The sequence below is a fragment of the Panicum virgatum genome, chromosome 9K (genome assembly GCF_016808335.1).
Source record: "Panicum virgatum strain AP13 chromosome 9K, P.virgatum_v5, whole genome shotgun sequence".
Classification (NCBI taxonomy): domain Eukaryota; kingdom Viridiplantae; phylum Streptophyta; class Magnoliopsida; order Poales; family Poaceae; genus Panicum; species Panicum virgatum.
The window spans coordinates 1956159-1966507 of record NC_053144.1 but is presented as its reverse complement, the minus strand read 5'-3'; the positions used below and the strand labels follow the sequence as shown (position 1 = coordinate 1966507).

The window sequence follows — 10349 nt, the reverse complement described above, 5'->3', positions numbered from 1 at the left end:
GGAGTATCTGTGTTCTTTGCTGAAACCATATTTGCCCACTTGCTTTGAGGATGCAATGCTGATCTTGTGTGATGAGAATGTGGGCGTTGTAAGCGAGTTGCTCTAAACGCTGAATCCTATGTTTTGATATGCATATGCAATGCGAACGGACACAGACATCAGCTGATCAGGAGAAATTTAGCTCAGCCCAAAGAAGGCTGAAGCACGTAGCCGTCTACTCTGCCGCCGCCGGTCTCACCAGGTCGCCCAGATCCCGTCCCCATCTCTCTTCCACCAACTCTCCTCTCTACCGGGCCAGATCAAATCAAGAACACGAGAGGGGAAGAAGGAGATGGCGGCGCTTACCGGCTAGAAGGTGGCGGGGAAGGTTGCCTCTGGACGGGAGATGGTCGCCGTCGGGGATGCGCACCGCCAGGCCGTCACCTCGCGCCGCCGCCTCGTCGCCTCTCGTGCCGCCGGTGCTGCGCGACTCCTACGGGTCCGGAGGAGAGGACATGGGGTTTTGTTCCGGGCCTGAGTGAGGGGAAACAACATTCAGGACCTATTTTCATTCCGGACCGGATCTAGCCAAACAGTTATTCCGGCACAGGCTTGGAATGGAAACGGGCTGCTTCAATCAGCCCGGAATGGGCCTCGTTCCGGGCCGTTCCGGCTGCAACCGAACGAGGCCTTAGTCTTATCAATCATGGTGCGCTTAGGTTTTTTTTTTTGTTGAGCAAAATCATGGTGCGCTAAGTTGCTTAGAACACTCGCTTATACATCGTGAAGATACCAACCTCACAGGCCGAGCAATCTAGCCCATGGACATGTCCAATTCGGAGTGGTCCATTGACAAATTGGCCTGCTGAGTTACCTCGGCCCAGACTAACGGAGGCCAACTATAAAACAGGCTTAGAACGCCCCCGCTGCGTTAGCTTGGTCCAGACTAGGGCAGGCCAACTTACCGTGTGTTTGGTTGAGAGAAGGGGTCCAACCTGGATGGGTCGGACCCTTTTTTGGAGTGTTTGGATGGAGACAGCAGGGGATGGAGCGGACCCAAGAAGGGAATATTCGGTGAAGATGGGGGTTGGATCCGTCCGCCGAAATCTAGTGGACGAGTCCGCTCCGCTCCGCTTGACGGTGGCGTCTCTCTCCGTCTCTCTGCTCCATCTCTCTCCCGTCTCTCTGTCGCCGGCCAAGAGAAGAGGAGGGTGCCGGCGCCGGCCAGGGGGAGGAGGGAGCCTGCGGCGGCGGCGGCCAGGGTGGAGAAGGGCACCGGCGGCGGAGGCCATGGCGGCGGCCGGCGGGAGGGTGGGGCTGTGGTCGGCCAGCTCGAGGAGGCGGCGGATGGGGCCGGCGGGCCGAGCGCGCGGCGGCGGCCGCGTGCAGATCCGGCCGCGGCCGGCAAGAAGGCGGGGTCAACGGGCGAGGTGGACGCCGGCGGCCGGCTCGAGGAGGCGACGGATGGGGCCGGCGGGCCGAGCGCGCGGCGGCGGCCGCGCGCAGATCCGGCCGCGGCCGGCAAGAAGGCGGGGTCGGCGGGCGAGGTGGACGCCGGCGGGCCGAGCGCGCCGCGGCGGCACGCGTAGATCCGGCGGCGGGGGCTATGGCGGGGGCCGGCGGGAAGGCGGGGCGCATGGAGGTCGGGCACAGGGAAGACCGGAGGAAGAGGATAAGGGAGAAGAAAAAGTAAAAAAAAAGAGAGAGAAGGGGATGACATGTGGGTCTATTTCTTACACATGGGGCACAATGAATAGTAGTATAACGGTATCTAACGTCATCCGTTCTCTGTTTTTTTACTCCACCAACCGAACAAAAAACTAGAACCAACCCAACCCAAACTAAAAAATGAACCAAACATAGTAGAAGTTGGAGCCATCCCTAAAACGAGGAACGGAACCAACCCAACCCACCGCGTCCCGGAACCAAACACACGGTTATAAAACAGGCCTAGAAGACGTGGTCTCGAAAATAACTTGGCCCATTGCATATCAAAAGCCGAAAATCACTAGACAAGACATAAAAAACCGTGACCGGACTGCTGTTTTTCTAAGGATAGAGCATATTTTCTCGTGTGTTCGTGGCATGGACGATTGGGCATGTAATTGTGCGCCGAGCTAAATTTCATTCGCATCCAGTGGTCCAAATTTCATTCAACCACTTTTACTGATAGATTGCTATGTAACCATTATTACGCTATTACAAGAGTTGTCTTTCTTTTAAAGATGTTTACAGGAATTATCGTTACACTAGAAATTGATTGACATCTACCAGAAAAAAGCTCGTCAGGTCCAGGGTTAAAAAAACCGACCGGAACCGGTCCGAAAACCGCGGCTACCGGTCAGGACCGGTTCCGGTTTGGGTCGGTTTCAAACCGGCCCAAATTTAAAATTCAAATTTGAATTCAAAAAAATGAAAAATTCTCAAAAAATTCTTAAAAATACTTCAGGTTGCGACGAATCTAATGGTGTCAAATTTTTTCAAATATTCGTTCATTTAGTATACTTTGCGAGCATTTGAAGTTAAAAAAAAGCGTGCATATAAAAGTATACAAATATAATGTAAAACATGTTATACATTGTATTAATATAAAAGTAGTATAAAAGAGGGTTGGAGGATTCATTTAGGCTAAAACATGTTATACAAACATTCATTTAGTATACTTTGCGGGCATTTGAATTTAAACCAATAAAAGAAAAAAATTTGAATTTGGCTGGTTACCACTCAAACCGACCGGTAACCGATCAAACCGGATCGGTAAACCGGTCTAACCGGTGGAAACCGGTTGAACTACCATTTTTTGTTTGAAATTTGAATTTGACTGTTTTTTTCCGATAACTGGTCAAATCTGTCCGGTTTGCCGGAATCGGAGGGCGGCGATTTCGTCGGACCGGACGGTAAAAAAAACCCTGATCAGGTCACAAACACGAGCCCCAGCCGACTTGTGCAGTGGCAGGGCAGGCTGTCCCCGTCCAGATCCCACACAGATATTTCGGAGAATCGAACGAGCACAAGACAGAGCAAACCCCAGGCCACCGTAGAGCTACGCGACGACGCTGTCATCCTGTGAACGAGGCTGCTCCTCGTCGCCCCCAATCCAGCCGGCGAGCCCAAAACCCCTCGCAAACCCCCCTATCCACCACCGCCCTATAAAGCCTCCCCGCTCCCTGCCCTCCTCTACGCCATCCATTCCATTTCTTATCCCCTCCCTCCCCCCCCATGGCGTCCCTCCTCACGCTCCCCGCGCTCGCGCTCTCCAACCCTAGCACCTCCACCTCCGGCGCCGCCCGCCCCCGCGCCGCGGCCGTCCGCTGCTGGGCGCTGCGGCGGCGCGGGTGGGCGGCGGCGGGGGCCGTGGCCTCGCCCAACTCCGTGCTCAGCGAGCACGCCTTCAAGCGGCTCCAGCTCGGGAGCGACGACGAGGATGACGAGGAGGGCGCCTACGGAAGCGACGCCGACGAGGGGCTGGAGGGGTTCCAGGGGGACGACGAGGAGCTCGCCATTGCCAGGCTCGGCCTGCCCGACGAGCTCGTCGCCACGCTCGAGAAGCGCGGGATTACGCACCTCTTCCCCATCCAGGTGAAATACTCTCTGTTATTTTACTTTACTCGCTTGCTTTTAACTCCTCGGCCAAGTGCCGCTGCAGGATTAGCTATCGGGAGGAAACGGGGAGGGGATGGAGTGGGTATTGAATTTGGGGAATTTGGTTTCTGTTTCTGAAATTCGTGGTGCGGTGCCTGTCTGTATCGCCCAGCAATTGGAGCCTCTTGTCTCCTGGGGAATACTATAGTGGTAGTGGCGGGATAAGCGGAGCGTGTCTATTTTAGTGCTGAAAGTGGGAATGCTGTATTCTAGTGGTTTAGTCTTTACTGACTCTTAGCCTACTAACTCATATCCATACACTCGTTGTCAAATTAGTGTGCGTAGATGATAGATATTTCTGTTTAAATTTACTACTGCTTGTGAAACTAGCCAGATAAATTAGTTTTACTTTGAATTGCACGTTATGTGTCATGTTTTGCCCAACCCAGGCACAATGGTGCCTATTTGCTTAATTATATTGCATTTTGCTCATTTGCTGTCTCCTCCAGAGGGCTGTGTTGATTCCCGCTCTTGAGGGCCGTGACCTGATTGCTCGGGCGAAGACCGGAACTGGAAAGACACTAGCCTTTGGTATACCCATGATCAAGCGATTAATGGAGGAGGACGATGGCCGGAGTACAAGGTACCTATTCATATTTCTATGCATCTTTATGTTGTGCTGCACTAGAATTAGTCGGTACTTGACATCCACACAGCACATTGACTATTTCTTTTCAATTTTGGCAGGCGAGGTCGTATTCCTCGGGTTTTGGTTCTGGCACCTACCAGGGAGTTAGCCAAACAAGTTGAGAAGGAAATAAAGGAATCAGCATCCAAGATCAGTACAGTGTGTGTTTATGGTGGTGTTTCGTATAATGTCCAGCAGAACGCCCTCTCGCGTGGTGTTGATGTTGTTGTTGGAACACCGGGTCGCATAATTGATTTGATAAATGGTGGAAGCCTCCAGTTGGGAGAAGTTCAGTATTTAGTCCTTGATGAGGCTGACCAAATGCTTGCAGTGGGGTTTGAGGAAGATGTGGAAACAATATTACAACAGCTGCCTGCAGAGAGGCAAAGCATGCTGTTCTCTGCGACGATGCCTAGTTGGGTGAATAAATTGTCCAGGCGGTACTTGAACAACCCTTTGACAATTGACTTGGTATGGCCTTCTCATGCCTTTTCTGTCCTTATTTCTCCTGTTCTTTTGTTACACAGTTGGACAAAGCTAAGCTTATGTCATCTACTATAAGAGCTTTCTTACATGTGGTTGCAGTTATCATGTTAACTTGGTCATACATGTCAATGTTATGGTCATGTTGCATGCTATTTGATGCATATTCTAGCCATAACACTTGACCATGCTATTGGTTCTCTTATGCCATATGCCAGCTGGAAAATCAGGTTTAATCTTATTCATGATGCATCGATGCAAATGGCAATAAATTAGTTGCTCCCTTTCTAATGAAAACTCTCTGAAGGAGTAAAGGACGAATTTATATGCATTTGTTTGTGCAATGCTGACTAGCAGTTAGGACACTCCTGTCACTACAACAATTTATTCATGGCTCATGCTGGTTTTGGAATCTAGATATTTGTCAATACAGTACCCTGGGGCCTTGGGGTGTATTAGATGCTAAGTCTTTATTTGAGCAGTTTAGTTGCACTTGCAATTGAAGGTCCCTGTTGGTTCCTTTGTGAAACAATTGTGGCACATCTGTATGTTTATGGCCGAATTTTCTCGTATCTTTATGCCCTAATAAGTTATTGTGTCTCTTCATTTGTTCAATTAGGTTGGTGATCAAGATGAAAAGCTTGCTGAAGGAATCAAACTCTATGCTATCCCACTGACAGCGACATCAAAACGCACCATTCTCAGCGATCTAATTACGGTATGTTAATGCAGCTCATGGAATTTTGAAATGCTTCTCCCTCCCCTCTTCTCACCTTTATGTTTGACTTTGTTAATCCTTGGGATAAAGTAAATGGTACAGACAGCTAGTACGTGCATGTTTTTTTGTTTAATCATCATAAACATATAAGTATAATTCTTACTCTTACATGGTACTATTACTTTTCCATGAATACCATTTCTACTTTCCTTGAATTCTTTGGTTACTTTGTTCATTTTAGCTTGGTATAAGCTGATTCTTCTATGTATAAAAAAAATCTTGATATTGCTACTTTGCTAGGTCTCAATCTAGCACTAATGGTTGAAATTGCAAATGATTTGTGCTTCTGAAACAGAGTGTTGGCTTTAGTATTTTCAAAAAGTATTTGTGCTACTTATTTTTTATGTTGGCAAATTCGGATTTTGAAAGCTGATTAGAGAAAACTTTATTGTACCCTGGTACTTCTAGTAAATGGTTAATTGGTTATCATCGTGCTGTTGTTATCGTGATTTGTGAATATTGTGTTGGTTTTTAATTTCACCATTTGGATTTTGTGATGGTTTGCCTGTCTCCAGGCCCTGGAATTCAGTAGATCATGAAATCTGTAACTGCCGTGTATAATTTTTTTACTTCTGTCTGTTTTATACACAATTTCATCCATGTATCTGCCATGCATATTTAACATTTAAGGATTCAGTTTTGCTGAGCCTTGGTCACTTTCACATATCTATTGCATGGATAAGTTGTGTTGTTTAATCAATGTCAATGCTTATCCATATATTTTCTTGTCAGGTTTATGCAAAGGGTGGGAAAACCATTGTGTTCACTCGTACAAAGCGGGATGCAGACGAGGTTTCATTGGCACTGACAAACAGTATTGCTTCTGAGGCACTCCATGGTGATATTTCACAGCATCAGCGTGAGAGGACACTAAATGGCTTTCGTCAAGGGAAATTTACTGTTCTAGTGGCAACTGATGTTGCTGCCCGTGGTCTGGATATACCAAATGTTGATTTGGTGGGTTCGCGTTCCTCTTTACTTCACCTGATTCTAGATACAGTAATTCTGTAAAACACCAGTGCAAACACATGTTATCTCATTATCTTGGAGCTGTGATGGTTAACTATTGAGAATTTTCAAATGTTCAATATATAACTATGTATAAAAGATCTTTCCTACCAAATTATTAGCATGTATTCTTCTGGAAAAGATAATTATTTAAAATTTCGAGTTTCAAACTCATTTAATATTTACAGTGTTGGACAAGGTATTATATCTTCAAGCAGTTCAAAGCACTTAGCATTTCACCTGGCAATTCAGGAAGACAGGAATCTAGCAATCAAGGATTTCATCTTGCCACTAAAATATAAGTGCTGTTCTGTATTTTAGTTTGGCATGCATGCATTGGGTTTCATATTGCAACATCAAAATTTTTTCTAATAGCATCCCTATCTGATGTCTTTTTGTTGGTAATCTTGTGATTTGCGTGATACTGTTTTTATTACTTTATTCGATGACAGTATTTGAAATGAACCGTAGGCACATACTGGACAATTAACAAGAGGTTTTGTTTTTTATGCAGATTATTCATTACGAATTGCCAAATGATCCAGAAACTTTTGTCCATCGTTCTGGACGCACTGGACGGGCTGGGAAAGCAGGAACTGCAATCTTGATGTTTACAAGTAGCCAGAAAAGGACAGTTAAGTCACTTGAGCGTGATGTTGGTTGCAAGTTTGAGTTTATAAGCCCTCCATCCATGGAAGAAGTTCTGGAGTCATCTGCTGAGCATGTCATTGCTACATTGCAAGGGGTGCACCCAGAGTCGACTCAGTACTTCCTTGGAGCAGCTGAGAGATTAACAGAAGAACTAGGACCTCATGCTCTTGCTTCTGCACTGGCACATCTGAGTGGATTTTCTCAGCCACCTTCTTCACGTTCTCTGATCAGTCATGAGCAGGTAAGAAGTGGGAGAAAATTAAACATGCATTGTTCTTCCATACGTCTATACCTACCATTGAGGTCAGCTGCATAAGTAGGCATACATCACATATGTTCCACTGTCGAGTTGATCCAGTTGTTCTGGCTTCTACTTCTGGATGTGAATATTATCTGGCTGATGTTATATGACTACTACTGCCAACCATCAGTACTTAAACTTTCTATATTATGAATTTGCAACAGATGATCAAGCAATCATCTAGAAAAAGCTCCACAGTTTTTGTTGTGCATTTGTCTTTTCTTGTGTTTTTGTTCTTATGGATGATGCCCTCAAACATGCTTTGTTCCTCTATTGAAATGCAGGGATGGGTGACGTTGCAACTAACTAGAGATCCAGGATACGGAAGAGGCTTCTTTTCTCCTAGATCTGTTACTGGTTTTCTATCTGATGTTTATTCAGCTGCTGCAGATGAAGTTGGCAAAATATACGTAACAGCAGATGAGAACGTGAGTTTTCCCCCTTCTACGTTAGATTGTTTGGCATCTGTTTCTGCCATTTTAAGATGGTGTCTCTTACTACTTCCTCAGCATGCATATCTTCACCATTATGTGCATTGGATCTAGTAGCATGCAGAGCACCACCAAGATAGTTTCTTGTATAAAATCTGCCTTTTCTGCATATCTAAGCCGCTCCCTGTGTATCTCATTTTCATTTGCTTTTGCTCTTTATCTGTGTAAAGCTTGGCATGATATTCCAACCCAATTTGGACTTCAATTATGAAATGAAAGCATATTGTGCCACAGTTATGCTGCTTGGGATTATTTTCGATCCTACAAATTGGTTTGGATGGGGCATCCGGTGCAATTAATTGTGCTGATACTTTATCTAGCTTTTACCTTAAGAGAAGGAAAATTGCATGCATAATAATTAATGACATTGTAGTGCAGAATGTAGTTTATAGTATTTTTTTTGTCCTAATGAATTTTCACTTTTTAGTCTATCATTACTGATGGTCTATCATTATTGATCGTGTCAGGTCCAAGGAGCAGTCTTTGATTTACCTGAGGAGATTGCAAAGGATTTGCTCGCCATGGAACTCCCTGCAGGAAACACCATAACCAAAATTTCAAAGGTAATTGATATAGCTTCTTCACGTTAGTCGTGACCAATTTATGTTATGAAAAATGCTAGCTGACATTAACAGGAAAGTCTAGTCTCAGTATTTTGATATACCTTTTTACTGTCTTTTTATCTCCAATCAAGCCAGCTTAAATTGCATTGATTTTTATAGTGCGTCATATTTACGCTGTTCTTATTTCGGATGTGATTTTGGTCTGTGAGTGAGTTGGCGATGGCTGTTTTATTGTTTCCTGCTTTCAGCTGCCTGCGTTGCAAGATGATGGACCTCCTTCTGATAGCTATGGCCGCTTTTCAAACGACCGAGGTTCTAGGAACAAGCGGTCCAGGGGTGGTGGCAGTGCAAGAGGCCGGGGTGGTTGGGATTCAGACGGTGAGAATAGATTCCGCCGTGGTGGCCGAAGCTTCAGATCTGACAATGATAGCTGGACAGATGATGACTGGTCAGGTGGTGGGAGAAAATCAAACCGCTCCTCATCCTTTGGTAGCCGCTCCTCATCTTACGGTAGCCGTGGCTCACCATCCTTTGGTGGCCGCTCATCATCCTTCGGCGGTAGGGAGAGGTAAGCTTCAGAAGATCCTGGGATAATGTAGCAAGTTGCAATTCTAGATGTACACTATCCAGGCATTGGTTCTTAGGTAGTTCATTTAGAGCGACCTGGCATTTCCTTCATGAAGTAGATGCATAATCAGGACGCACAGTCATCAAAATCTCCATGCATGATGAGAAATTGAGAATATGAAACAAGCTGATCTCACAAAACAATTCCTGTCAGAATATGCTGCATCCCGTGTCGTACGCTATTTTCATCCTCGTGATATTCTGTTTGGTACCCTCACGATATACTTCTGTTTGGTATCTGTTAGTATTGGAGTGTGTGTATGGAACCTAATGCTGTATAATTATTAATTAATTTTAACCAGTGGAGTAACCTGTTTAGCTTGCTAGCTCTTGCTGTAGCCCATTACATGATGGTCTATCTGTTTCTAAAGCTAATGATCTTCCACCATTTGCAGTAACAGAAGCTTCAGCGGTGCTTGCTTCAACTGTGGCGAATCCGGTCACCGTGCGTCAGACTGCCCAAACAAGTAGATGATAGAGATGACACATTCTTTCCTGCCGCATGGGGTCGCTCCTTTCGGGCTGATCGGCTTCCAACAGGCAGCTGGACAATCAAACACGCAAAGCAAGAGGTCTAAGCCCACCCCACCCCTGCTGATCAATATACGTCCGATAGCCAGCTGCGATTATTGCTGGCTGACGCACCGTGCGGTGGCTACAGTTTTGTTTGGTCGTTACGTCTGAGCAAGATTTTGGCATGCTGACTACCAGTTATTACCAAAGGAGTTCCTTCAGTTCATGTCAAACGGGCTCTACTCTACTGGGATATGTTCTCTTTTTTTTTTTGTTGCTTCTTGAGGACCTCAATAGAATTGTAACAACACATGAACCGTGTACAGTTGCTGCTGCTACACCATTTCGACAGAGACGCTCAGACGCAATCAGAATCGTTGGCTACTATTAGAATTTCGTCAACTATATTGTTAAATGTCTTGAGAAATTATCAAATCGGGGCATGAATCCCGGATGTTTCTCGGAAGATTGTATAACCTTTTGTGATTGTGTGTTGAGCTAGGGGTTGTTAAATTTAATGATGTCATTGATGTCCTTAACCTTTTGGAGATTTATATTCTTTAACTTGTATTCTGTCCTAACTACAAAAGCCTTTAGTTATCATGTACTGCTAGTTCAAAGATTTTCCAGGCATATTAGTGTTGATGTAAAATGATCTCGGTGGCCCTATTACTCCCACAGACCA

At 45.6% G+C, this 10349-nt stretch overlaps 1 protein-coding gene across 1 annotated transcript; it reads left to right on the top strand.

Annotated features, from left to right (window-relative positions):
- The first annotated feature begins 3159 nt into the window (after nt 1-3159).
- Nucleotides 3160-10212, top strand: LOC120649222 (DEAD-box ATP-dependent RNA helicase 3B, chloroplastic). Its single transcript, XM_039925956.1, has 10 exons — nt 3160-3558; nt 4071-4204; nt 4309-4720; nt 5352-5450; nt 6243-6467; nt 7033-7410; nt 7755-7898; nt 8429-8524; nt 8773-9092; nt 9547-10212. The coding sequence occupies exons 1-10, from the start codon at nt 3199-3201 to the stop codon at nt 9620-9622; spliced, it is 2244 nt and encodes a 747-aa protein (XP_039781890.1). The 5' UTR covers nt 3160-3198; the 3' UTR covers nt 9623-10212.
- Nucleotides 10213-10349: the final 137 nt, after the last annotated feature.

Excerpts from the sequence above, each read along its gene's own strand:
- LOC120649222 (XM_039925956.1), top strand. The coding sequence starts at position 3,199 with ATGGCGTCCCTCCTCACGCTCCCCGCGCTCGCGCTCTCCAACCCTAGC. Across the intron at positions 8,525-8,772 it reads CCATAACCAAAATTTCAAAG|CTGCCTGCGTTGCAAGATGA; the intron begins GTAATTGATATA and ends TCCTGCTTTCAG. Across the intron at positions 9,093-9,546 it reads TCCTTCGGCGGTAGGGAGAG|TAACAGAAGCTTCAGCGGTG; the intron begins GTAAGCTTCAGA and ends CACCATTTGCAG.